This window comes from Sander lucioperca, chromosome 6 (assembly GCF_008315115.2).
Source record: "Sander lucioperca isolate FBNREF2018 chromosome 6, SLUC_FBN_1.2, whole genome shotgun sequence".
Lineage (NCBI taxonomy): Eukaryota > Metazoa > Chordata > Actinopteri > Perciformes > Percidae > Sander > Sander lucioperca.
In genome coordinates, this window is record NC_050178.1 from 5,491,504 (window position 1) to 5,518,907 (window position 27,404).

At 40.7% G+C, this 27,404-nt stretch overlaps 2 protein-coding genes across 7 annotated transcripts in view; one reads left to right on the top strand and one right to left on the bottom strand.

The window, feature by feature from the left end:
• The first annotated feature begins 11 nt into the window (after window positions 1-11).
• abhd14b (abhydrolase domain containing 14B) lies at window positions 12-18,893 on the top strand. 4 transcript variants are annotated; one of them, XR_004105316.2, is made up of 5 exons: window positions 12-136; window positions 1,279-1,506; window positions 1,856-2,097; window positions 4,104-4,338; window positions 18,875-18,893. XR_004105316.2 is itself a non-coding variant. In XM_031301547.2 (4 exons), exons 2-4 carry the CDS (start codon window positions 1,293-1,295, stop codon window positions 4,281-4,283), a joined length of 636 nt encoding a protein of 211 aa, XP_031157407.1. In that variant the 5' UTR covers window positions 12-136; window positions 1,279-1,292; the 3' UTR covers window positions 4,284-4,885. The 4 variants fall into 4 exon arrangements, 2 of the variants coding, with proteins under 2 accessions (XP_031157407.1, XP_031157408.1); XR_004105315.2 differs by lacking the exon at window positions 18,875-18,893 and adding an exon at window positions 5,686-6,349; XM_031301547.2 differs by lacking the exon at window positions 18,875-18,893 and having other exon boundaries at window positions 4,104-4,885.
• cacna2d2a (calcium channel, voltage-dependent, alpha 2/delta subunit 2a) overlaps window positions 5,557-27,404 on the bottom strand; it is a 150,419-nt gene continuing 128,571 nt past the window's right edge. For 2 of the 3 annotated variants that reach the window (XM_031301543.2, XM_031301541.2), the window contains 26 exons: window positions 27,021-27,070; window positions 24,627-24,716; window positions 24,096-24,164; window positions 23,443-23,517; window positions 23,280-23,354; window positions 23,067-23,138; window positions 22,423-22,494; window positions 22,183-22,244; window positions 20,495-20,571; window positions 19,352-19,366; window positions 17,384-17,444; window positions 16,325-16,422; window positions 15,803-15,893; window positions 14,736-14,798; window positions 14,467-14,570; window positions 14,247-14,345; window positions 13,973-14,064; window positions 13,832-13,879; window positions 13,649-13,720; window positions 13,408-13,560; window positions 13,226-13,278; window positions 12,999-13,054; window positions 11,840-11,963; window positions 11,418-11,527; window positions 11,058-11,140; window positions 5,557-9,586 (listed from right to left, as the gene is read on the bottom strand). In XM_031301543.2, the coding sequence (XP_031157403.1) occupies window positions 9,464-9,586; window positions 11,058-11,140; window positions 11,418-11,527; window positions 11,840-11,963; window positions 12,999-13,054; window positions 13,226-13,278; window positions 13,408-13,560; window positions 13,649-13,720; window positions 13,832-13,879; window positions 13,973-14,064; window positions 14,247-14,345; window positions 14,467-14,570; window positions 14,736-14,798; window positions 15,803-15,893; window positions 16,325-16,422; window positions 17,384-17,444; window positions 19,352-19,366; window positions 20,495-20,571; window positions 22,183-22,244; window positions 22,423-22,494; window positions 23,067-23,138; window positions 23,280-23,354; window positions 23,443-23,517; window positions 24,096-24,164; window positions 24,627-24,716; window positions 27,021-27,070 (2,087 nt within the window). In that variant the 3' untranslated portion in view covers window positions 5,557-9,463. The remainder of the gene's footprint in view (window positions 9,587-11,057; window positions 11,141-11,417; window positions 11,528-11,839; window positions 11,964-12,998; window positions 13,055-13,225; window positions 13,279-13,407; window positions 13,561-13,648; window positions 13,721-13,831; window positions 13,880-13,972; window positions 14,065-14,246; window positions 14,346-14,466; window positions 14,571-14,735; window positions 14,799-15,802; window positions 15,894-16,324; window positions 16,423-17,383; window positions 17,445-19,351; window positions 19,367-20,494; window positions 20,572-22,182; window positions 22,245-22,422; window positions 22,495-23,066; window positions 23,139-23,279; window positions 23,355-23,442; window positions 23,518-24,095; window positions 24,165-24,626; window positions 24,717-27,020; window positions 27,071-27,404) is intronic. The other variant, XM_031301542.2, reaches the window with a different exon arrangement.

Sequence of the window (27,404 nt, forward strand, 5' to 3'; positions counted from 1 at the left end):
ATTTCCAGGGATGTTTTGTCTTCCTGTTTTCGGGGGGAAAAAGTGAAACTGTAGCTGGTTCAGTCTATGGTTCACGCTCAAACTGTCCTGCTTCATTTTACACGCTGATCATCCGCTCAAATCTGCAGGGTGTCAGGTAAGAAGAAGCGGTTTTTTTTCTCATCGTGTTTGTGATGAAGTGCTGAGAGCGAGCACGAATCAAATGATCTAATCTGGACTTTGATCAGACTGTTTACTCTTCTTTTTCAACACTGAACTGGACAAGAATAAAGCCCAGTATTTAAATGCGTAGGGAGTGTGAACAAATTAACAGCAACATTGTGCAAAACGGCGCAGTCCAATGCAACGAATGTCTTTGTGGAGAAACTTACAATGTTTACCTAGTTGAAGCTCTGACAGAGAGGCTGTTGTTGTTGCATTGAAACAAACTGAAACAGCTGGTGTGTAGATGTCAGCAGCTCCTACCTGATGAGTTTCTATAAAAGCTTTGGTTGTATGGTAGTGTATTGTAGTATGTCATCAAGTTACCTACTGTACTACTATACCTACATATTTTATGCTACTTTATGCTTCTACTCCACTACATTTCAGAGGGATGTACGCTACTTTTCCATATATTAAACAGGGTAAAACTTTACTTTAAGTCCCCTTATTAAGCATTTATATGCATTTCATACAGATAACATACTATAATGTAGTAGTAGTAGTAGTTTTAGTAGTTTTCAAGTGTTTATTAATGTACGTTTGTCAGCACTTATAATTCTCTTATGAAGACACATTTTATATTTTTTACAACCACTGGTGGAAAGTAACTGAGAAGTCTACATTTACTCAAGTACAATTTTGAGGTACTTTTACTTTACTTGAGTGATTCCATTTTGTGCTACTTTAAATAACTACTCCGCTACATTTATCTGACAGCTGGGACTAACTGCTTTGCAGATTCAAATTATTAATACAAAATATAATCAACATAATAAATGAGTATGTAATATTATACATTAAGATACCCAGCAGTATATAAAGTAATTAAATTACCTATACCTTTAATAGCTGCAACATTAAAATGATGCTTACACATTAATGCATTCAGAGTTATAATACAGATAACATATACACAATTCTGAAATGGGACATTCTGCATAATGAGTACTTTCACTTTTTGTATTCTGGGTATATTTTGATGCTAATACTTTTGTAGGCCTACTTTTACTTTACCATACCATAATAATAGTGTGTTACAGTAACAGTGTGAAGTAAAATGACTGTTTTCTGCAGTTTTTCTGTTCAGGATGTCAGCCGTTAAGATGACAGAGGGGAGTGTGCAGGTGGAGAGCTGCAAAGCGCCGCTGTTCTACAGACAGAGTGCACCTGCCGCAGGGGAAGCTAGGATGTCAGTTTTACTCCTTCACGGCATCCGTTTCTCATCAGAAAACTGGCTCAACATTGGCACTCTGGAGACTCTGGCCAAAGCAGGCTGCCGTGCGGTCGCCATCGACCTGCCAGGTGAGTCTGATGGCCCTAAATGTCATCCAATATGGAGGGCTATTTTTGATGCAAATTGGGGAAATCGGGCGTGATGGGTTCCTTAACTGACTCCATGAGCTGTGTCCCAGTCACTGGTGCAGCACCAACTGCTGACGGTGTTGGTAAGGAGGCCAAATCAGCAGCCAAATTACAATAACTTCCTGTTATTGTTTGCAGAACACCAGCATGCACCTGTTCCCTTTTTCCCTGCCTCATGTCTCTCCCTCCATGTATCCCAGTTTGAAAACTTAAATATTAAAATCTGCTGCCCTCGTCTTCTTCTTCTCTCACGCCTTTATTAGTCCGCTCTCTATCTATCTGTCCACAGGGCTCGGCCGGTCCAAGTCAGCCGAGGCCCCGGCCGCGGTTGGAGAACCGGCCCCTGCAGATTTCCTGAAGGAGGTGTGTGAGAAGCTGAGCCTGAGCCCGGTGGTGGTGATCAGTCCGTCCCTCAGTGGGATGTACTCCCTCCCCTTCCTCCTCCAGCACCAGGCTCTGATACGAGCCTACATCCCTGTAGCTCCCATCTGCACCGACAAATTCACAGCAGAGCAATACCAGAGTGTAAAGGTACATTCTGTGTGTGAGGTTATACTTCATATTCCTTTGTAGTTTTCTTTCTGTTATGGAAAAACACAGGAGCAGCTCGACTCTGGATAAATGAAGAAAGTTTGGGAGACTTTGATGACTTGCACAGAAGCATTTAATGAAATCTCGATCGAGGAGATTTAGGATTGAGCAGATTTAGGATTAAGCAGTTAAACCACAATGTGTGTCATGTAGTGCCATCCCAATTCTGAGAATCTGTGTATTTCCATGAAGCATTTATCTCCTGCTGAAGCTGTCAAGTTTGGGTTGTGCAAAGATATTGATGGCGCCATAACATAGGTGCCACAAACACAGATGCTCACCTAAATCTTGTTGTTTTGCAAGTCCAGTGTGTGTCGCCACCTAGCCGTTTTTTTCGCTGACGGCCCCAGAACACAACATTCCCTTATCATGCAGCTGCCTAGACTCCCTCAGTCTCTAGAGACAAACATAAATTCACACTTAAACACAGGACGGGTTTAGTGCTGGAGTATGGCTGAATAGATATTCTCGTCCCCTGACCTGTGACCTGGGAGTGACCTTATGTTACCTAAGTTTCCCCCTTGTCTCATCTTAGCACAAAATGGAAATTCCACCACACTTTCCTGCAAAACTTTTTTTTTTTTTTTTTTTTTTTTAACAGTATGTGCTCTTCATTTCTTCTTTTAAGGATAACTTGAGCAACCATGAATGTCATTTTTCAGCACAACCTGCTCTCCCTTTTACATGAGGCTATGAGAGGAGCAGATACCATGTGACTTTCACACACACTGGCTTTTATCCAGCTCTAAACTGTTTCAAAATTCAATTTATTGGATGGCAAACCAAGTGACAGGGCATTATCCATGAAGGAGACGTGTTTGTTACCCAAAAGTCGTTCCCCTCCAAAAACAAGCGAACATGTCTGAGTAAATGAGAGCTTCATGGCTGCTTGATGTTTGGCGATTTGGGGAAAATATTGAAGCAGAAAATCAGCGACATGATATTAAAATGAGATGTCGATATAAAAATAACTAAATAGATACAGTACAGAGTACAGAGAACAGATACAAACTAACTGACAGATAAAATTACTAGTTACTTTGCAGGTTGAGATTTTACATGAAAAAATGTGTATATGTTTATAAAATATAAGTAGTTCAAATCTTCTCCATCTTGACATAATACAATTTAACTGTGCTCATACATTAAGGCATCACTCATTATAATGCAGTTATAAAAGAAATAATAGAATAACACTCATGGGTTATTTTTATGCATGTAGAATACTTTTCAGGGTTATCAGGGAAAATACACTTGTGATTATGGAAATTGGAGTTCCAGCATTTCTGGAGCTTGAGCCCTTGAATGTGATGACTGCCATCATCAGAAGGCAAAAGTTTTAATATCTCTTACAAATGGCCACACTAGAATTTGGGATGAAAAGCAGGTTGGGGAGATTATAATAGTTTAAATATGGGGATGAGGACACACATATTCAGATGCTGGAAGACATTCAAGGTGTTGCAATCGGTTGTTCACATGAAAAGCGACAGAAATAGTTGTGTCAATAATGAAGAAAGACGTTCGAACCCCGGCTCTTTTCTCACCAACACTCAGCTGACAGATCATGGCGTGAAGTGGGTGTGAACGGATGGAGTTAACGGTAATTGTGGGACACAGCCCCTCCTAATCTGATGTCGGAAAGGTGTGTAGGGCGGGAGGTTAAAATGAAAGCTAATATTAAGGTCTGCCTGACTAGCCTGTTCTTACTTTATTCTTATTGACGCATGAATTAGTTACACCTTATACAAATAAAAAGCTTGCCTCTTATCTTTTTATAAGACTCGTTTGCTTTTTTTGAAACTTGAGGTAAAACAGAGGACATCTAAAATCCCTTTAGCTACGGGCTTGAACTTAGATTTATTTTTAAATAGAGAAAGGACTCTGGAAATGATTCATCAGAAAGATCTCTTTATGTGTGTTTTTGTGTCCCGTCTCTCCTCCAGGTCCCATCTCTGATAGTTTATGGTGACCAGGACACTCAGCTTGGAGAACTGTCACTGAGCAACCTGAGCAATCTGGCCAATCACAGCGTGGTGGTGATGAAAGGAGCGGGTCACGCTTGTTACCTGGACGACCCGGACACTTGGCACAAAGCCCTCACTGACTTCCTTAATACCCTGTGAAGCTGCTTGTTGTGTTTCAGTGGAGAGATTCTCAACAGCAACAGTCACACATACAGTAATTTAGACCACAAACGTCCTGCACAAACTCATTGTGACTTTTTAAATAGTACCGTAAAAGCCAGTAATAAAACTGAAAATCAAGACTTTTCTAAACTATTCACTTTTGCTGCCGAGGGTTAGATAGGATGATTGATGTCTATATGGTAAAGCTGAAGCTACGGCTAACAGCCAGCTAACTTAGCTTAGCATAAAGACTTGAAACGGGGAAACTAGCCTGGCTGTGTCCAAAGATAACAAAATCAACCTACCATTGCTTCTAAAACCCACTAATTAACATGTTTGTTCTAGCAAGTTTTTTTCCTGTTTCCAGTCTTTGTGCTAAGCTAATTTAGCCGGCTGCTGGTGTGAATCATATGAGAAACATAAGTTAATTGTCTCGTCTCCTTAAAAAAGCTAATACAGTAAGTGTATTTCCAAGATGTAATGGCTCTGACACACCAATCCGATGGCCGACCTTCGACAGAAAAGGCAGCCGGACTGACTGCCTCCCCGAGTTGGTCAAAAAAGTGCCTCGGAACACACCGAAGCGACGCCTACTTGAGCGTACGTTCTGCACGAGACGTAATATGTCTCCATAACAGCAGGCGGTGCTAATCTGTATAGTCGCCCAAAAAAAGAAAACCGGCAGCTGATTGGGCGAACGCGTCACGTGGGTCTGGCTGCTCCCGGATTTTACAACCGGGCATAATGGCGGCTTCATTCGGAATACAATCTCATATTTTACGAAGATAGTTCACCGAATCGTGTTTCGGAAAACATTTTAAGCGAGAAATAGGCCATGCAGTTGCTGAATCTGTCTTCATTTCAGATTGATAAAGGTCAGTTTGAAAGATTTTCGTCAGATTTTGAGAGGCGTTAGTCAGGCTCATCCCGCTCGTCATTTCCGAGTTAGCACTCCACCAATCAGATTGGCCATTGAGTCCGACTGCCTGCCTTCCGATTCAACATGTCAAATTGGCCCAAATGAAGGCCGACGGCTCCTCTGACTGACGACAGCACGGAACACACCGAACAGACTCGAGTCACTGACCTCGCCAGACTGTCCGACAGCCGATTATCGGGTTGGTGTGTCAGGGCCTTAAAACGTTTTTTTAAAGACTTTCTATTTTCAGTGTAAAAAATATTTTTTACACTTTATTTATAATAATAGTGTAACCTGAAATAAATGAATCTCCACCAGTGTCTCGACTGAAAAAAAACCCCACACGCTGAATGAAGTGAAAAATATGAACATTATTTAATAACTGATTCTCTGTAATAAACAATTTGAAAATATTTTACAAGGAGTCACAGACACAATATTTTACAAATTTTGCCCTCTTTTTTTTCTTTTTTTTTTCAGCTTCATCTGTACAAAAGAATGGAGCGACATGGACCAGTGCCCAGAAAAAAAGGAGCTAAATCTTCCACGCACACAAACATTCACACTCACACACGTACAAGAAATAAAAACAAAACAAAAAATAATTCAAAATGTTTTGATTTCAGATCTCAAACTTATCAACAGTGCTGTATTCCTATATATTTTATAACTTCACTTAAAATTCGACTGATTTTACACTTTTTTTCTTCTAAATGTTTGCTGTTATTTTTTTATTTTTTTTACACACTTGTCAAACATGGTCACATAGCACCAGACTACAGAATCACATACACACGTCTTTCCCACAGAGACGCACCAACACAGATGCAGCGAGGGTCGGGATGGGAGGGGGCAAAAGGCTTTATGAAAACCATCCCCTACTTATTTTAGGGTCTTGTCCTAAAGCAGTCCCCCTCCCTTTCATCATCCCCAAGCTGGTCCAATTTTCTATTTTTTATTTATTTATTTATTTTTTGGCAAAAGTAAATTTGTCAAACCACAGATATCAGACGTGTGTTTCCTTCAGAAGACTTTTTTTTGCACACACAGACGTCACTACATGATTCCTCCATGACCTTCTGTTGGACGGCCCGTGCTGCTCTGTGGAGACCCACTCCCTGACTTTGTCTCTGATATTCCACCCGCTCACCAAAAAAAAAAACACCTAGGAAGTGACGTCCTTGGCTTACTTCTGCCTGGTGCTTGACATCTCCCAGCCGGGCATGAGTAAGTGTCATTACATGTTTGCTTATAGGTGTGTTGTGCCAAATGTCTCGGTGCAGGTGCAAAAAACTATAGGCCTACATATTTAGTTTAGGTGTAAGGACTGTAAGCGTACAGAGCCAGGAAAAGAGAGGAAGTTGCAGGGGGTACATTTCCACAGGCACGTGTAGTGCTCATTTACAGACAGTGTAAAAAAGGGAAATACAGACAGAATTAAATGGCACAGAACAGAGACAAACAAATACCAGAAAAGTAAAACTGCATCTGGCATCAGATGACCCAGTAGGTACTCAACACTGAATGGAGCCGAATTGGAAGTACGTCTTTTAAATTTATTTTTTTTAACAGTCTTTTGTTTTTCTGAGTCAGATTTGTTCGGAGCCGCGCTGCAGTTACTGTGCCAGCATGTTTGTCACATCAAAAAGTACTAACAACTGTACAGAGTGTGTAGTTAAGGTTCCAATTGTTGCGTGAGTCGTCCCACCTGAGCAATACAGTGAGGTTTGGGTGGATGTGGACATCAAAGGTCGGAGGCTTTTTGAAATTTAAAACTCCCACTTGGCTTTCAAGCATTTAATCAAAACAGGCATCAATCAATAAGGAATCATTCCAAGACGCAAAAATTAGAACTCACTATACTTACTGCAGAACACCAAGAAAACCCAGGGGAGTGAATATTTAGGATTATCTATTTGTTTGAGGATCTATTTGTTTGTGTGTGAGTGTACATGAGGGAGGGAAAGGTATCAGAGCTCTGTATACTGTGTAACACTAAGGCATTTATAGAGGCTTTGTTAACTATGTTGCATTTGAAGCAGAAAACACTGATGAACTACACATTCTTTCGGACACCTCTGCTCCCTTAGATTAACATTTAGGCAGATTGATGGCTAAAGATGGATTATTTTTGTTTCAGCCCCTTTTTTTCTTCCTCTACAAAAACACTGGATTGTGTCAGTTGAAACATAGGAACAGGAAAAACCAGCTATGCTACACCAACTGTCATCCCTCAAACACTGCACAACTCATTTTTTAAGACATTCCCTTTAAGTGCTATTAACGCAAACACACACACACACACACACACACACACACACACACACACACACACACACACACACACACACACACACAGGCAGAACTATAGCAGTCAGGTGGCCCTAAAAACACTCTATGGCCAGTTAAGTTGCTGTATACTGATAGTGTATCATAGCTCTATACATGGCTTTGTAAAGGAACGGTATAGTAACTCCATATAATGGCAGTCAGGTGGCTCTGGAGCATCCACAGCCGAGAGGCCAAATACATTAAGTCTGAGCCGGTCAGAGCGATGGCTCTGTATAAAGCTATTTCTATAGCTGACAGCCTTAGTCTCACAGGCTCCCGTGTTATCCAAAGCCTCAAAGATGGCTGCTTTATAAAGTTACTATACAGTAGCTCTACTCTTATACAGCCGATGTGGTCCAAAACAAAGTGCATCAAGGCACTATGAAACAGAGCGGCTCCTAAACATGGGAGTCTAAATGACTTTTCACACATCGTAATGATCAAAATGATGAACTGTGACGGATTACAACCAGACTACTACTGCACGTGATCACCATATTTAGTTGCCTCTTCTGCACTTTTGTTGGAAATGTTGATAAGCCCCTAGCCCCCAGCAGCGAATGGTTTTAAAGTTTAAACAGCATCAGTCAAAGGTATTACAAGCCTAAAAAAAGAAGAAGAAAAACCCACCTGGAACAACTATAAGACGGTCATGAGGCAGAGATCTTGGTGTGTTTGTTGTGTGAGCAGAAGTAAAGCACACATACAAATCGTGATTAGGAGTGTTAGTAGAGGTTATTGGAGAAGCCTCATGAGGATTGGCAGAGGTGAGCTTTCGCATCAGAGCACAGGGATTCTTTTTTTTTTTAACATCAGTCCAAAACCAGAGGTCAGAATGGTCGATTGATCATAAAGGAGAATAACACACAACATCAACGATGCTCTGAATCTGCAGTGACCGAACACTGATTCACATTTTACAGCTGTCACTAGTGTGTAAGCCAGATAGCACTACCCTTAAATAGTAAATGTGAGGAAAGTACTTCAAGAAATGCGATTACCATCATGTAATTACAATAATCCCCAGTGGACGTTTTTTAAAAGCGTTAATCTGTAATTAGGCATTACACAAATGAATCAGCATTCAGTTTCCGAGTGTCTCCTCTTCCTCTCATGGTTTATCCCAAATCTAAATCAGAAGTCATTTCTTCCTCGTGTTTTGGCTATAAAAAAATAAGACCACATGAAAGTCTATCTCATTTTGGCAAGTAGATATAGTGCATAAATGAATTAATGTTTTTTAAACAAACACTTAATACCTTCCTTTTCCAATTCAAACCTAAATATGCTGTATGTTTGGAATACTCATCACTTCAGCGGTTTATACTTGACAATAATTTTTTTCCTGTTGTTTTCTTTTATGATGGCTATAACTGCTAAATGGCCCACAGCCTCTTACGAGAGGCGTGTGACAGAGCGGTGAGACTCTGAGATGGAGGAGAGAAGAAGATGAAGAAGTCCCACCGTCTGTCTAACGGACAGAGGTGAAGGCGGACAGACAACTTCAACTCTCCAGTCTGTATGAGGTGGGAGGTCTGTAACAAGGACATCGGCCTGTCCTCTTTCCCCTCCCTTTTCTGGATGGTGGAGGTGGTGGGGTGGTCAATGGGGAGCAGGGGGTTGTTTTCTCTTTTCTGACATTGCCTCTTATGATACAGGTGGTCCAGCACCACCCACTCCTCCTTCAGATGAAGGCTAACTGGCTGAGGACACAAACGTCCGGCAGTTGTCACTAAGCGACACAAACTGAAGCGAGCTGGGTAGCGCGATACTCAGGGCTTCCAACTTGCCGTGAAGGGAAGTCCCATTATTACCTATGACTATATCAGGGGGAGGGCATAGGGGCATGGAGGTGGGGTTGGAGGCATTTGGGTCGGGAAAGAAGCTCGGGAGGGCTAAAAGGAGGACAAGTGGAAGGAAAATGTAATTAATGTAGTAGAGAGTGAAAGTGGGGGCTAATGGCCGGATAAAGCAGAAGCAGCTGAATGAGCAGTAAGGTGTAGAGGGACGGACGGAAGGAGTGGCCCCGTCCACAGTCTGATGTGTTCTCCTGCAGAGGGAAAACTGAAGCTGTAAGTACACATCTAGTGCATCAGATGTGTGTTTTAATATTGCATGCTAATGGGAAAAAAGATATGTATGACTTATGCTTTCTTACTTATCAAACATATCAACTAATGTATACAGTAAGTAAGGAAGAATCCACTCCCTAACTAACTATGTATTTAACTTTTTTGTTTCATTCTGTCCATTCACATGCTAAACATTTTTGTTTAGTAAGAAACTGCTAAGAGGAAGGTGGACTTTCTCTCTCGCACAATTTTCAGTTTAACTTTAAGTTTGGGATTGTTTTAAAAGAATAGTTTGATATTTTGTGAGACATATTTATTTTCTTTCTTGCCAAGAGTTAAATGATAAGATTGATGCCATATTCATGTCTGTCTGTCAAATCCGCTTACCAGCAAACTTAAAGCTCACTAATTAAATGTGTTATATCTTAATTGTTTGCTTTGTACAAGTAAAAAAAAGTAAAAACGACAAGTAGCAGCATCGTAGGTCATGAGCTGGACTATGTTTGTGTCCGAAATCACTTCCTTGTTCACTCATTCACTACTCTCTATATAATAGACACTCAACAGTGTGCATTAAATTGAGATTTCAGACACTTGCTTATCATCATCATTTTACGTAATCACTGACGCTCAATTGTAATTTCAACATAAATAAAATCTGGAGTGGGGATGTTAGCAAAAAAAAGAGCACATTCACACACTTTTTTGTTCCATTGTAGAATTAGTAGAGGCACTACATAGTGGATCAACTTCAGAACACACCCAGAATTCGGACACTGAAATAAAATGGTGGACAGTAAATGTATGTATAGTAAATAGGGAGTAATTTTGGACACAGCCTGGGACCAGTGACTTCCTGGAGTCTCAGCTGGTTGCCTAGCAATCCCACTGTGATGACAAGCCTCCAGAGTGGTATCAGTCTTCATGGCTAACTCTCAACAAGAAAGCGAATAAGTGCATTTCCCAAAATGTCTTACTATTCCCTTAAAGATAAAGAACTACAGTTGTCATAAACTTGAAGGTAAACTAAAAACTGCATGTGCTCTCTCACACTGTGCCTGTACTGTATGTAGGGCTGAGTAATAATGCTATATATCAGTCACAATATAGCTAATGTTTGCAAAATCACATACAAAATAATCTGATTTTCAAAGTAATGAACTGTGTCTCACTGTTGCTCATAATCATTATGTTGGACAGGAGAAATAAAACTTATTTATAAATTTTAAATTATAAGATCTCATCATCCCAATATGATTCTGCTGAAAATCAATAAACTGTGAATATTACCCACTACCATTACCTGTATGCACTAATGTCCTATTCATGATTCATAGATTAGTTTGTGACTTTTATCAGTCTATTCCATGAACATTATGTTCCCTACAATTACATTTTTACCAACTCACAGTTTATTTTTATTTGAATAAATGTGCTGAAATATCTTACAGAGATGTTGTTGTCATAGCAGGTGGAGGGTCCTTTTCGATAGCGTGCCACGTTCAGTTCTTCACATGGATTTTCCTCCTTGACTAAAAATTGACTCAATTAAGGAAAATTAAAAATGCTTTGAATTTCAGCTTTTGTCTGTCTTTTTTTGTTGTTGCAATGTTTCATCATCCACCCACACCCTGATTACTCACACAGTCCTACAGATGTTAAATGACTGGTCATGATTCACGCCACCATGATAAAAATAACCTTGAAATGAATGTGACACATCTGCGTTTCCACAGGTACGGTAATACGGAGATATAATCTAGTATGTCTTCTCTTCTGCCAGCTGGTGTACAATGTGAAAAAGGATACACTCCTCCTCCTCCTGGGACAGCTTCTCTATCTCACAGGTGTTGCATGGCATCTTCTCTGCCACCACAAACAGCAAGTTGGTGTTGTTTATCTTCTTGGCATGAATCAGCCTGCAGAGAGAGAGCGATAGACAACTCAGTCAACAACCCCCCTCTGCTTGCTTACATCACAGTCTCATTTGCTAATGGATCAGCGAGATTCATGAGACAGTCTTGTAAGGCTCATTTAGCCAATGAAGTGACCGTTTCATTAAAGCTGATGCGGTTTAATCATCAGCAGAGTTTATTAGCTCCGACAGAAAGATGAATCTTGCTAACTGTGCCTCTCTCACAGTGCGTTTGTGTGTGTGTGCGTTTGTGTGTGTGTGTGTGTGTGTGTGTGTGTGCGTGTGTGTGTGTGTGTGTGTGTGTGTATACACAGACCTGGAGCAGTTGCCACAGTCTTGCAGTATGTTGTAGGAGCTGCTGAGATTACTTAAGTAGTACTGGGTCTGGATCATTACACAACTCCGCTCTTTGGAGTCCATTCCTTCTGCATCCACCTCATCTGCAGCATCACCAGAGCACAAAGACATAAGAGATGCACTTGTCATTTCAGTTGATTTATAAGACCTGATTCTTAAAATGGGATTACAAAGATGAACGTCTACACTTGGCTGTAAAACCATTTCTTTACATAGTTTGTAGTTACAGTCTGGAAACAAACTAATGTCACAGGAACACTGTGCACTTTAAATGCTAATACATATAATTTAACTGTTAGTCGCTGCACTTTAAAAGTCTTGCCTCATAACTCCAATTTAAGTGGTCAGAAATAGTTTACAATTTTGTGAAATACAGTTCTTTTTCTTTCTGAGAGTGAGATGAAAAGATTGTTGCCATAACTTCCCCATGAAACCACAAATGACAGTTTTTATGATTGTCTACGTATTAAACAAATAAGGTGCAAGGTGTTGATTAGTAAGTTTTAGAGGTGCTGGTAGGTGTTTATCTTCCTGCAGTCTTGCTTTGCCAGACCCTCCTCCAAAGCTCACTGAAGGAGGGTCTGGCTACTCCACATAGCATTCGGGAAAACATGCTCTGGTTAAATGGCATTTCTTTAAACCAATCAGAATCGTCATGGGCGGTGCTAAACTCCGCACAGAGCCACTGAAAAAACTCAGATTGGACAGTCTAGCTAGTTGTCTCAATTTACCCTCCAGAGGAGCAGTCAAAAATAGTCCTCATTAATCCACCGAATTTAAAGCGGAAGGAAACGGAAAATACATGCATCCGGCAGAATTTCCTGCGGTACCGGAGCAATCCGGAAGAGGTAATTATCTTCACTCGATTTTCTGCGTGCAAAAGTCACTGGACGACACAATTTTCTGAGCATAGCCATACTGAGAAATACAGAGAGTTTTGTGTAGCTGATAGTCAATTAAGTTAATTAGCTTTGTAGCAACTCATTTGGCGATGGCTTTAATGAAACGGACGTTCATTCATATTTGAGGTGTTAAGTTACGCACTAAAGCTTTAAACTTTACATGCAGACATGTAAAACACCAAGATAACATTTAATGATTGTCTTGTTTGCACCCACCTGTGATAAACCAGCTATGATAAGCCAGTCCATACATAAACTGTTGGAACAAGGACCTGTGGAGACAGGAAATGGGGATTAGTAATACGTTACAGCAATGTATTTTGCAGTGAATATGGTACTGTGTACTAGGAGTATCCATCAAATTTCTTTCATCAGGTACAGTATGTGTGTACTGTATGTTACAGCTGTGCTTTTTTTCTTCATTTGAGCTTGAGGACTCTCACCATGCAGCTGCGGATGTCCACCAAGCCACGTTTACAAAATCGGCAATTGTGGGCTGCAGATACATACGAAAAGAGACAAACGTAACAACAATATTTCAATCACATATTCATCAGTTTCACCGTATGCCATCAATTCAACGCATTGTCATCTAGTCTACTGTTTTAATTCTTGCTGTTCTTACCACAAACACTCCCCTGGGTGCAGCTCCGGCTTCACTGTTGGGCATCCGTTCACACACAGACTGGTAGTCAAATGACTGCTTGCGGTTGTAGAAGGAATTGTTGTAGAGAGCGTACATCAAGTAGGGATCAACGTCACTGAAGAACATGCCCACCTGTAGGGAATAAGAACCACTGGTTAATATGAGTGTAAAGATTAGTTAGAAACAGTGGTCAGTGTAAAAATGAATTTATTAACTCCACCTTGTTCCAATCATCCTTCTGATTAGACATGATTAGGAATCCACCATCATCTATTAAATAACACAGGAGATCCTGCAGAGGCAAAGATAGGCTGTTCATTAGAAGCCCAAACTGTACAGTGCTATGATACAATAGATCGAGCGGAATACAGAAAGCACATTAGACATTAGTAGAAATACGTACCTCACTGTTGGCTTCGCAGTCCATTTCACAGCCTCTGTTTGGTCCACACTGTCACAGAGAAAACAACAAAGAACATCTAAGAAATACTGCTGAAGACTTAAGCTTGTAAATATAATGAACTTTTAATGTATATTTCATTACTGTATTCGAGCCTTGATGGTTGTCAGTATGGTTGCTGGCAAGAATCTTGAACTTATCCGTCCAGGCTTCAAGGTCTAGTTTTACTCCGACCACTGAGAGAAAGAGAAGTTAGGAAACAACCAAAAAGACAGATGCAAATAAAAGGCCCAACAAACATGTCCACGCAAAGTGACAAGAAACACAGACGTGTAATTATCTCTGCCCTGCTCTAAAACATTTTCGTTAACATCCATTTTTATAAGGATTTTGTCTCCTCTTTCAGAGCTGAACCCACCTGCAGGTTTGATGGTCTTCCCTCCTACTGTGATCTCCACAGCCGTGCTGACCAGGATCCCTATGGTGTCGTTATCTGGGTTCAGCAGCTCATCCCGGGCTTCAAGAGGGAAACAAAATAAAGAAACAAGCCAGGAGGGGGGTTAGAAAAAAACAGCCACAACACATTATGAGGCTTAGTGTGAGATATATAACCCAAGAACGAAAGAAGAATCATTCACCTGTTCGATAAGGCGCTCGGAAGATGTAGCCCTTGTTGTCAAGACTGCGGCGGTAATAGCTGGCATTAAACGGCTCAGGGTCTTCTTCCCAGGTTTCTGCAGCTCTGAGATTTAAGAGCACATTGGACATTGAAGCTGTACATCTCTGATGTACAAGCCTCCCACTATACTGACACATTTGAAGTCTTCACAACTTACTACTTTAAGATACTAAAGTGAGAAACAAAACAGATCTACAGACACACAGCCTTGATGAGGAGTGCACTTACTTGTTCGGAAACACTCTTGTTACACCTCCATCTGATGCAGCAAACACGGCCAGAAAGCCATATCTAGATGTCAGGATGGAGAAAAGAGACCAAAATCAAATCTAAATCTTATTTGACGAAGACTATGTCGAAAAATATTCGTCAACAAACCTTTTTCACGGACGAAAACTAAATAAAAACTAAATAAAAAGTCAGATATGATGACGAAGACTGTGACGAAATATAACACTATAGTCAACAAATAAAAATGAGATGAAAATGTTAGGGCGGGACGAATGGAGAAGAGATCCAATCAGAACCACTCTTTTTTGTGGGACAAGTTGGGAAGAAATCCAATCAGAGCGAATCTTTGAGGGTAGGCTGATTTATGCGGAAGCAGCAGAGCCATTTTAAAAAGCCGCGGCAAATACAGGCGCAACAGCTAAACAAACGCAGCAGCAGTTACACAGGAGGACGAGTTTGCAGAACTTTGCACAGTTTTGAGGACGTTTTCACAACAGTAAGGTTGTTTACATTATACTTAGTTGTGTTTAGTTGCACAGTCTTAGTTACACAGCTTTGGCTGATTTCAGTTGACTTCGCTCATTAGCAACACGCTAACATTTTGCAGTGCACCCAGTCCGAGGGCAATGACATGTCTCATGAACAACAGAAATGTCAGAGCTAGGTCTAGGACGAACTGTTAAATCTGTGTCTGTATCGCATATTCAAACCTTAATACCATTCCATAACAGACTGATGGTTACTTCCAATGACCAAACATTCTGGAGAAACATTTAGTCAACTAAATCCACTGTAGATTTAGTCGACTAAAATCTGCTAATATTTGGTCTACTAAAACTAGACTAAGACTAAAAGACTTAAGACTAGACTAAGACTAAAACTCTTATGATATTTAGTCGACTAAAACTAGACTAAGACTAAAAGATTTCAGATGACTAAAGTAAGACTAAAACTAAATGGTGTGTTATTCAAAAGACTAAGACTTAGACTAAATCAGAATTTGCTGTCAAAATTAACACTGTTCAGAGTCAAATATAAAAATGAAGATCCCTAACCATACTCACGTATTCAAGTCTTTATTCTTCCACACTTTCTCGACCAGCTGCCTGATGATGCCAGTGTCCAGGATCAGGTTATGGAGAAGCAAATTGTCACCTAAACACATTTAGGTAGAGATGATCAGAAAAAGGTGCAAACAAACAGAATGTCAGTTATATCCACATTAGATGTAGATTTCTCTTCCTGAATGACATAAACACTTACGATTGTAGTGAATATGAACACAATGCTTTTTCTCTCTCTCTTTCAAATTTAACAGTTTCACCAATTTCCAGCCAAGTAAATCCACAAAACTCACCCTGTCTCTGTGCAAGCTTGGTGTTGACATATATACATTTTCCTATAACTTTGACTAAACAGACAATACTTAGTAGTAGGATTAACTCATGGTTGGTTTTGGTCTTATCAATGGATTTTATTTGGATTTGTTTAACAAAAATATATAATATTGCCAGCCTTAACCATTAAAGTCAATTTTGAATTAATTCAATTAAAATCAGTGTGAGTGAAAAAGAAATGAAACTCACATTGTTTGGAGTCCGGTGTCACCTTCTCCATGAGGGCAATGAAGTTTAGCAGGAACTCAGTGTTGTTGTTGGACAGTTCTAGATCATTGCAGTACTCCCTGAGGAACAGACGAGGCGTTTTAACTCGGAGAAAGAAGCTAAAAACAAACATGTTTATGCAATATTTACACTCTGCCTGTCCTTGACAGAGGGACACTCAACACAAAGCGGGGATGCATGAAGCCCTATACATGCGTGTCTTAAAGCTTAAATTCCAATATGCTAAGATGGATGTCGATCAAAACGTCAAAAATGTGGTTGGGACCGTGTCGCAGAGCACTGGCATCTCAATGAAGGAGTGATTTCTATCAGTGTGTTTCAGAAGTCAGGTTGCAGCTGGAGGCCATGAGGGTTTGATAACAAAACAGCACATGCAAAGAGGATGTCAGTCATTTTTTCATACTGTAGCTTTTGTCGTCCAATATCCATTTTTCCAAACCAACAACCCCTAAATGTAAATGGGTAATACAAACATACACCACCACAGCAGCAGCAGGCAAAGAAGATTTAATGTGGCTTCAATTCTTTGTTGTAATGAGGTTAACTCAGGAAAGAGAATGGGTAAATGCAAAAATAATTCATATTATAAGGTTATAATGGATTTTGTATTTTCCTTAAATGTGCTACTTTCAGTTATCACAGTGGTTTTCAAAGTGGGTTTCTGGGACAGAGTTTATGACTATTTTGGTCATGGGTATCATTCACTTTCTGTATTAAAACATAAATCATAAAGCATAAAACCTGAGATGGGCGTTTGTGGTCTAATTTGTGTCAGTTTAGGGGTCCTTGACGTGAAAAAACACACCATTCAAAATGAAAAATGAATAAATGAAACACAGCCACTTCCACACAGTGCAACTCAACACCATAAAAGGAGTAGTTAAAAAAAAGCAGATGATAGATAAAAAAGGCTGAACGTGGAACCGAAACAACACCACAAAATAAGTATATAGTGCACCGAAAGACAAGACCAAACACTGATGACCATCAACGACACCAAGCATTCACACACAGGGCTACCTGGGAGCAATGAATACATGTCCTTCAGACTCAAAACTGTTTGGCAGCAGTGATTCAAAATCTGCAACAGAAAGGGGAAGATTATCGGGGAAGAGCAGTGGGCAGGGCCGTCGGGAGTTGTGGGTAAACAGCAGCTGATCTTCAGAGGTGCAGGGACGCAGAAGGGGGTTTACCATAGCAACAGTGAGGTATCATGGGAACACTAGCGTTAGCCAAGATGGTGCCAAAAATAGAACCTGACTCTCAATGGACGACTTCTTTAGTTTCACAAACACTCACACCTTCTTTTTCCTTTTGACTTTGTCAACAAACATTTTCAGATTCATTTGGTTTCAACCTAACATATTTTGGATGTCTGAGAACTGACTTGCAAGACGTGATGAGTTGGGAAGCAAGTTCTCACACAGATTATCCACAATGAGTGCTTTTAAGATCAGGCAGGCATCAACATGGCCAACTATTGCAGGGGAGGTGGGTGAAGGTCCTGATGGAAGTGGTCACCCCTCAGACTGGCAGGGCAGAGGGCTCAGAGAGACACATAATCAGAGGATATGCATTGCATTGTGAAGGGCATGTTGAAGGGCAACTTCATTTCATCTATCACAGACAAAACAGAGCACAAAATATCAACCATCATTAAAGCCTTAACAGGTGAATCCAACGTGTTCTTTTCTCATTATGTCAAGACCTGTAACTGTGTACAGCAGAGGAATGAAATTTTAGAGCTAAAATAGAGTGCCCAGGTAGTTTTCCGCCCACAATGCCGTGCACATCCGGGGTCAGGTTTACTGAGGAAGTGCTGGGCCGTGCCCCTGGCAGTCTGAGGGACGAGGAGGGAGGGAGACAAGCTGATGGAGACAGGGAGTACAGAGGGACGACAAAGGAGTCAGGCGCTGCGCCGAGTGGCACCCTAACACCTGACAACATGGAAGGACCTGGGTGGGCAGGACCGGGCTCAGCCCTGAAGGGTCAGTCTGCAGGCTGCGACGTCTCCAGCTACAGATGAGATACTGCGGCAGCTAACAAACATTAAATAAGTGTTTTTTTATATGGAGATCAATGAAGTATAGCTACGTTACAGAGAACCCTATTTACTCTACAATAACTAAATGGCAGTAATTACATATTCTGTGTGTGCTGATACATTATTATAGCTAAGGTGTAGCACTACAAAATTTATATTTCAGATTACTGTGTTTAGCTTCCTGCATTATGAAAATGTCACAGCAAACAATTAGAAATCTTTTTACTGAACGTAGAGCTCAACATGCTCAAAATTGATCGAACTGTTGCACTAATAAGAGGGACTTTAGAAAAAAATCGAATTAAAGTCAACACCTGAGCCCTAGCGTGAGAGTTAGTTAAGACATTTATTAACTACTGACACTGTAAGAAAAAGACAGAAAGAAAGAGAGACAAGAAGGTGAAAGAAAAATAGAGAAGGAAAATGAGGAAGAGAGAGAAATCAAAGAAAATGAAAAAAAGTGTAAGAGAGAGAGACAGAGAGAGAGAGAAAGGAGGCAGACACAACCCATTTGGAGCTATCCACAGAAGGAAAAGCATTAGGAGGGAGGACAAAAGACAAGTTTTAACAGAGAACACGAATATCTGTTTTCCTTGGGTGCAGTAGGTGTTTTTTATTTGCTTTTGAGCAGCGGCTACATGGGGAGGAGGGTGAGGTTGGGGACCGGAGGAGCCATCGTGAGAGATGTGGGATCTGAGCTGCAGCAAGAGGGTGAAGAGGAGAAGGAAGGATAAAAGGAGGAAGAGGAGGAGGAAAAAAGAGGAAAAAAGAGGACGTCCTGAAGGCAAGACGGGCAGGGACAGAGGCAAGCAGGCTGGGACAGGGGAAGGTAGGAGGAGGGGGGCAGCAGGAAAAGGTAAAGGACGAGAGGTGTGGGAAGGAGGCAGCGGTAGGGGATAGGTAGTAAAAGGAAGGGAACGTGGACCAATATGGAGTATACTTGCCCTTGGTGTATGGCACTGTGTGGATCCATCAGAGAAGGAGTGAGCAAGAAAAGAAACAGGGGTTCGGGTGGGAAGGGGGGGATCACAGACAATATTTTATTCAATTACTGTTTGAATAAAAATATTGTTTTCTTGAAAGTAAGAAACCAATTTAAGTCAAACAAGACAAGAGAGAAAAGGAAATAAAGAGCAAACGTCTTATTTGCAAGAGCAAACGAGGAAACGGAAAACCAACGGAAGAAAGGAAAAGAAAAACTGGGAAATCCAGAAAAAGAAAAGATTAAAGACAAAACCAGTAATTGGAAAAGGTAACCATGGTCAAACAATAAAATCAAATAAAATGAAACAGGAAAAGAGGGGAGTAACAGGGTCTGGACAAAGAAAGAATGAGAGAGACAACATGTGTCCCCATTCAGACCCACAAAAACCCAAACTCCCACATTAGACAAGCCCTTATCCCGGGCCGTGTGGGAGTTTATATACTGAATGATTCCAAAGCTGAGAAACATCTCACACAATCTAACAAAAGAAATAATAATAATAAAGAAATCACACAGAAAACAGAAGGAAAATTCCCCAAATCATAAAACCCATCATAAGGAGTGAAAAGCATGCATGTTTTCACAGTTTTTCAGAACATCAAACACTTTAAACACAGATGCTTCAGAATCATTACTTGATGGAGAAGAGGCGAGAGCATTTGGCAAAAAAAATAATAGCACAAAAGTCACCATTATTTTCACCTGAGTAACACAGTAAAACCACAGCTTTCACCTTTCTGTCTGTTCAGTTATTTTTTTCTTCAGCGAGTGTGAAGAAAAAACATCACCATTTTACAGCACAGCATGAAGACAGGAGGGAACAGGGGGCAGTAGAGGAGTCGGGGGACTCAGGTATGATCCTGCCTATCAGAGAGTGTAGAGAGCGTAGAGAGGGGGGAGAAGGGGGGAGTGGGGCAGGCGACTCCGCTCGGACACTCCCTATGATGATGTTGGAGACCCAGGACAAAGGACTGAAGGACTGAGCATAAGGTCATATTTGGGAGAGAGAGAGAGAGAGAGAGAGAGAGAGAGAGAGAAAGAAAGAAAGAGAGAGAGAGAGAGAGAGAGAAGTGAAGGATGCTGGGTACAACAGGGTACTTACACTGCACCTGAAGGATCTGGTCACTCAGGTTGGCCTTGATGTGGTTCTCACTATATGTGGGCAGTACCAACCCTAGACTGCAGGTAACAAGGCAGATGCAGAAAATCAGGAACACATTATGAATGCACATATAAACTCTCCAACATACATAAACCCACACAGCCTGGCACGCTTACTTAGACGCAACTAGTTCAAAGGTATCATTACTACTTTAATGTGATGTCAGGAAGGGATCATCCTTAAATATACCCTGGGGAGTGTTTGACAACTAGTAGTGCAAGGGAGCAATGCTTTTATTATCCCTGTTTTGCCTGTATGTGCTAACACTCACACAAGGATGCACACATGCGAATGTGGTGATGCGAAACACATTCCCGCCAATGGTTTCATACTCCTCCACTTTGTCAGGTTTTGTCAGGTGGCAGTAATGTACAATCAAGAAAAGATTGTGAAGAGGAAGACTGCTAGCTGGTAAACATGGATTTAAACAATGCAGGTTTCAAAATGTAAAAAAACTAACAAAAAAAAAACAGCTTTCCAAATGTTTTGTGAGGATGGACAATAATTAACATCTGGCACGTCCTTGATGACACTCTGCTGTGAGAAGCCCCGACTCTTCCCAAGCAAAGCAACTGCGTTTAAAGCGAGTTCACTCTGTATAGTATCAAACATGCTTGATATTTGCGACACACTGCTGACTGTGTTTCTGTCAAGTCAAACTCCAAGGGGGTTCAAATAAAAGAGAAATATCTGTCTCACTTTGTAATATGGGATCACTATAGCATCGTAGTTTGACCTACATATGCTTTATGTTGCTAAATATTTACTCTTCTACCAAAGCCAGAAATTAAAAAGAGAAAAAAATAGAAATACATGTCCCATCTCTTTTTCTGTGGTGCCATACAAAACTAAAATATAACCCAGTAAGAGGATTAATTGGAACAGATAGAAAATCAGGCTGTGACAGTATCAGGTTCAGACTGAGCCAAAGCTACAGTCGACTATCTATAATATAAAGCTAATTCAGATTTAAAGAAACATCCAACGTCACCAGTTTTATGAGCAAAGTAAGTCCATAAACTCTGAAGTGTAGGATGCATGACAGAGTAGAGCTGTGAATGTCTGGTTCAAACACATGAGGATTGTTAAAAACACTGAAATTTCCCTTTGAGTTGAATATTAATAAAATTGTGTCAGCCAGGACCAGGCACACAGCCAGTAGATGTAATAAAAACACACATCGGGCATTTATTTGTAGCACTATTGTATATAATAAACTATAATTTGCAAAGTGTTGCCTGGAGGAAATGGCATTACGATGCAACCTCAACAAATGTCCAGCCAAGTCTTGAGATGAATAAACTATGCAACTAATTTGTGCTTAAGAGAGTACTGTTGAAGGTTTTTATAAGAGAGAGAAAAACAGTTCTTCAATTTGGGTGATTCAGATGAATTACTTAATGCAAATATAGAAGGCAAATGAGCAAGTTGCCTTTATTTCAGTGATATGTTTAGTCTAATCCAAGTGTGTCATAGTGGCAGCTACAGTGAACAAACACTGCTGGTTGATGAGTAACAGCTGTAAACTGTTAATCTGAGACTTGTGACTCAAACTGAACCAATCCAAAGTATCAAAGTTTGACCTCTCTCGTAGGTTCAAGTTGATGCATGTTTGATTTCAGACCTACCTGTAATCTGTACCGTCCACAGGCGTCCATGTATACGTCCGCTGGGCCTCGTCGATGTACCTCTGTTGACAACCACAAAGAGAAATACGTAACACCGTCACATCCTCAGCACATCTCTCTTCCCATAATTGGAGGGAGACAACAGATACTAAACATACTGAGTCATTCAGGTTCATTACAACAGCACACAGGAAGGCGCTACTTTGGATCATGATTGAGTCTCATATATTGATGACTTGCCTCATCAACTGACTTAATGAGTGTCTTGATTTTCTTTTGCCCTGATTTGCCATCAATCATCTGTCGACGGATCTGAAGAGAGAGAGAGAGAGAGAGAGAGAGATGCTGCAGTGTGAGAAGGCATTCAGGTACATACAAGGGAAAAACTAAAACATCCATTTGACTAGGGGATAAAATATATCACATCCATTGACTTTAAAATATATCATGTGCTGTAGGGTTAAGTATAACGTACATAGAGTATATGCTGTGTCGAGTATGAGTATGCATTTTCCTCCAATGTACACCAGCATGCACTACTTTCTATCTTATCAATGTTTTTGTTGAGGCACCATATAATCCGGTATAAGTTTACCCGATAAACTTCTAACTCTTTTCCCATTATGGCTGTGCATCCATAATTTATGGGATATTTTGTTCCTATTTTGGGATTATAAACAGCACTTTGGTGGAAGCATTAGGATCACCAATGCAGTATATTGTATTTGCTGCTTTTATCCTCCATTTCACCTTTTTCTTTTTTGAAGATAACTCTCCTTTCTGTTTTAGTTTTCATTACACTGTGTAAGAGCATCAACAAATGAAAAGTATATTAAACACACAAGTTGATAGCAATGATGATTGTTCAGAGAGGTTGTTTTTACCTCCTCTTTGTTGCTATCCTCCAGCTCTGCATCCAGAAAGTCTAGAGTGACGGGCTCCCTGAAGTTAATGATCTGAACAAGAGAGAGAAAGCAGGGGAAGACGGTGGAGGGGGGTTAACTTCAGTCAGCAGGAAAGACACGCCCAAATTTGGCTTCAGAACCAGAAAGACGTTAAACTCATTAGATACGGGGCGGCGTTCATAGTGGACCTACTTTGGGCCGCAGGTTGGGATGCAGCAGTACGTAGCCATTCGGGTCAATGGCGTAGGTATAGCCGTTGGCTCCAAGCTGCACATAAACAGTGTGAATGGTGTGATTCAATACCCATCAATGTGAAAGAGATATGAGAGTGATATTTAATGTACAACATGCTCACTCTGTATGTAGGAGTCTTTCTTTTGATTTCGTTGATCGCAATATCTACTCCCATGACTCCAAGGATGAGTTGATTCTGTAGGAAGAACATTATAAGGTAATCATTAGCATTTTGTTCACATTTTATTATTCACAGCCGTACTGGCATCAGAACTCACAGAGAGCCGGTAGCTGTGCCGTGAGAGTACCCAGAACTTCTCCATGCCATATTTGAGTTATTACTTTGTGTGCGATCTGATTAGTCCACATTTTTACAGTCTATCTTAAACTGAGTCGGCTTGCAGCAGCATCACTGCTTTAAGCCTATGTGATAAGCTCAGAGTAAATACTTTGGTCATGGATACTGAAAGCTGTTCTTTCTGGATGATAATCGATACTACAGATGGGTGGCTGTGATGTCTGTTGTCACCTCAGGGGGGAGGTGTTGCCTAGAAGAGCAGCAGCTGGGTGGACGCCATAAAGAGGCAAAATAAAACTTTAAGCCCATCTGCTACTCCAACTCCTGTTTCTGTTTGAATAACCTTATGTAGCCTTAACCCCACGAATGACAATAAAAACATTGTTCTTACATAATGATAAAGGTAAAGGTTCATAAATATAAAGGATGAGCTGCTAGTTAAAGCTCCATGTCTTGTATTGCAGTGTTGTTTTTACCTGAGAGCTTACAGTATCAACAGTGAAGTTGAAGACCGGCACCGTCCCAGTGATGACAAGGCCCAAACCCTGATAACACATATAAAAAATACAATTAAAAGTGTTTTGTTATGTTTTAAAATAACTTTATACGGTGCATAATTGAAAATCCATTCCATCCAATGCAAATAAATCAGCTGAAATTTAAACTTAAAAAAACCCTTTAATGACACAAAGTGAAATTTAATCGATTAAAACGTGACAGCAAAACTATATTATATTATTAATAATAAACTGTGATAACATAATATTATACTATCCTTATTATGCTCTCCTAAGACAGTGAAACCATGCTTTTACTTGGACAAATCTAAGAGGTCATCACCTGAATATCTTTTACAACTGCTTATGATTTACACATCAAAAGTAGCAGATGGACTGCATAATTAACAAAGAATTAGAACATTGCAAGAATTAAAAATATTTGCAAAATCATTTAAAGGTTACTTAAAGGGGTAACTAAATTAAATGTATTTTTAAGTTCTCTCTTACCAGAGCATCTTGGTAGACGTTTGTCCACTGCACCTGCTTTGCTTTATTCCCAGCCAGCACCATGGGACGACCCAGGACGTCCAGATACTCCTGCAACAGCAAAAACACACATGCTAGTGTCACCATAACACTAAACACATATAATCAAACAAACGTTTATAGTGCTTGTCATGTAGAGGTGTTAAAAGCAAAGAGCTGGAAGAGCCAACATTCATCTGTCATAAAACTATAAGACCCTGACCGGCCTCCTCTCTGTCACCACATAAACCAGTGGGCCACCAGCAGCAGGATCCCGGTCCTGCCGAGCCATAAAGCCTCCAGTCCTGAGCCACTCAAGTCCATTTCTCATCATTACGGAGGAGCTATTAAAAGCACATTAAGGGTGTCAGTGGCACGACGTGCAAACAGGCCATTCTCCCAGAGGCTCTACTGTCATCGGCGGCACCGTGAGAATGTCCCACAGCTATTGTGAATAGAGGAGAGGGGTTAAGTCTACTAGTAATACATCATATTCACTATATTCTTCTGTTCTCAAGAGCCACCTCACACAAGCTGAGATGTCTTTTTTTTTTGTGAACAACCTATTGATTCTTGTCATTTTAGAGATGGTGTGTAATTGGTAAAATTATTAAGTGATTGACCTCATGACATACGATGCAACTGCACAGTTTGGAGGGGAAAAAAGCCTGCCGGGGACAGGACAATTGCCCTGAGAGCCTTCGGTGTTTTGTGATTATAAAGAAAAGAGGCAGCAACATTATTCTCTAATTATACAGACAGTGTGTACGTCTATTCAGCAGTCTGTGAGTTATAATGCCAACTGTCTATTATATGTATCAACACACTATATTTAAATGTAAAAACAGGATCAGTGAAAATGCAGCATCTCCGTCAGGGTCAAATGTTAATTTCAACATTAGCAGTTTTCACAGGATGACAAATTTCCACCCATTTTGCAGCGAAAAGGGAAACATTATCGCAGATTTCTGACCCTTGTATCTACCCTCAATACACAAAAGGGGCGCCCTGTATAAGCACACGGCTATTTCAGTATTATGCTTTTAACCGTTTTTTCATCGCCTGAACAATGAGGTGCTGACAGGCGTAACCTATTCTATTATTAGCTCAATAAAAGTCCAGTTTAACGCGCCACAGGGAGATATTCCATCAGGACAATGACAGCCAGACCTTTTCACGGGATATAGGGGAAATTTTCCGCCTAGCTAGAACAATCTAGGAAACATAAAAAGTCAGCAACTGGAGATATGTGGTCCAAAGAACCCAGAGCCATATAGACTCCAGCAGCATCCCCCCGTGTTGATTAAATGCTATTGTCTCCCTGGGTACCTTAACAACCACGATTGCAGAGAGTAAACTCATCAGTACAGTCCTTCCAAAGACAAACATCCTAACTAAAGCCTGGTCTGTTATTGTTGCTACACTGAGATCCTATACAAAGAAGCCAGAATAGATGACATAAGTCACTTTCAACGTCAGTCTTAAATAACTGAAACACAAAATATAGTGCCATTTATTTTTAAAAGTTTTCCAAACTTTCTACATAATCGCATGACTCAGGACAGTATGAATGATAATATTTCAGCCATCTATGATCCATCTGTTATTTGAATGCTGCCATCTTAGTCAGGTAATGTGATGAGTGTGTGATGTTGAAGGGCAGAGTACGATTAAATAATGTGTCTTCTGGGCCTATACAGAGAGCTGTAGTCACCCACCTTCAGAAAACCTATTAGAGTAAGTGGCAGTTCTCAGAATATAAATATGCTGGAGTTAATGGAACAGCTGACAGTATATTCTAGGGCCTGATCACTCATGGGGGTTGAGGGGGGTGGGAGGTAGGAGGAGATGGGGGAGGAGAAAGGAGGGGAGAGCGGGGGAGGAGGGGTGTGCAGTAGCTCCCCCACCTCCCAGCAACTGAGTCAATTTCTACAGCTGGAATGAGGTTATCCCAAGGGCCTCTAGAAGCTCGTAGTGCCTAAAGCAAGAGCGGGGGGGGGGACCCGAGGTGTGTGTGTGTGTGTGTGTGTGTGTGTGTGTGTGTATGTGTGTTTGTGTAAAAAAAAAGAGAGAGTGAAAGAAATAGATCTAAAAGTCTATATCAGAGCATCCAGAAACATTCTCATAGAAAGACCACAAGCCTATTTGTTATCACTCCATCTCCAACAATGTCACTTCCTTTCTGTAGTCATCCAGTTGCGTTGTTCTCTGTCCCTTTGTTATGGAATACTTAAAAGCATATCTGCAATCTGTATAATTATCATCAAAGCAACCGTGAAGGAAGAATTGACTAGCTTCTTGCTTAAAGTTGTTTGTTTCCTTTTGTGGATTCATAAAGCTGCGTTCAGGAGCTTGTACACACTTCATATACTTTACCTGGGTGTTAATTCTGATGGCTCCAATCGATGGAATTTCAAAGTAGTAACCTGAAGATTAAGGGGAGAGGAGAGATTCAAAACACTATTCCAACAGAAAGCTTCGCATCCAGCCTGCGTCATGGTGCCTGCTTGTGTCATATTCTGTCTACATTTTTTAAACAGTCACAGTGTGGACAAAAGCGATCTATTTGTAGATTAGAGACTAATCTCTTCCATGTTATTAGCTACACGTAATGCCATCATCTCCAGCTGATGGTGTTGGGCCAAGCAGGCATGGTAGAGCTTGTGGCCATTGACCTCTCTACACTCGTGGTTGTGCTGTAGGATGTAAATGTGGAGGCTTATTGGTAATGCTGAGCCCCAGGCACTGCTGCTGCTGATT

What these genes read in the sequence shown, in the direction of transcription:
- abhd14b (XM_031301547.2), top strand. Translation starts at nt 1,293, where the DNA reads ATGTCAGCCGTTAAGATGACAGAGGGGAGTGTGCAGGTGGAGAGCTGC. An exon ending in GGTCGCCATCGACCTGCCAG is followed by an intron (nt 1,507 to 1,855) that starts GTGAGTCTGATG and finishes ATCTGTCCACAG; the next exon opens with GGCTCGGCCGGTCCAAGTCA. An exon ending in AGCAATACCAGAGTGTAAAG is followed by an intron (nt 2,098 to 4,103) that starts GTACATTCTGTG and finishes TCTCTCCTCCAG; the next exon opens with GTCCCATCTCTGATAGTTTA.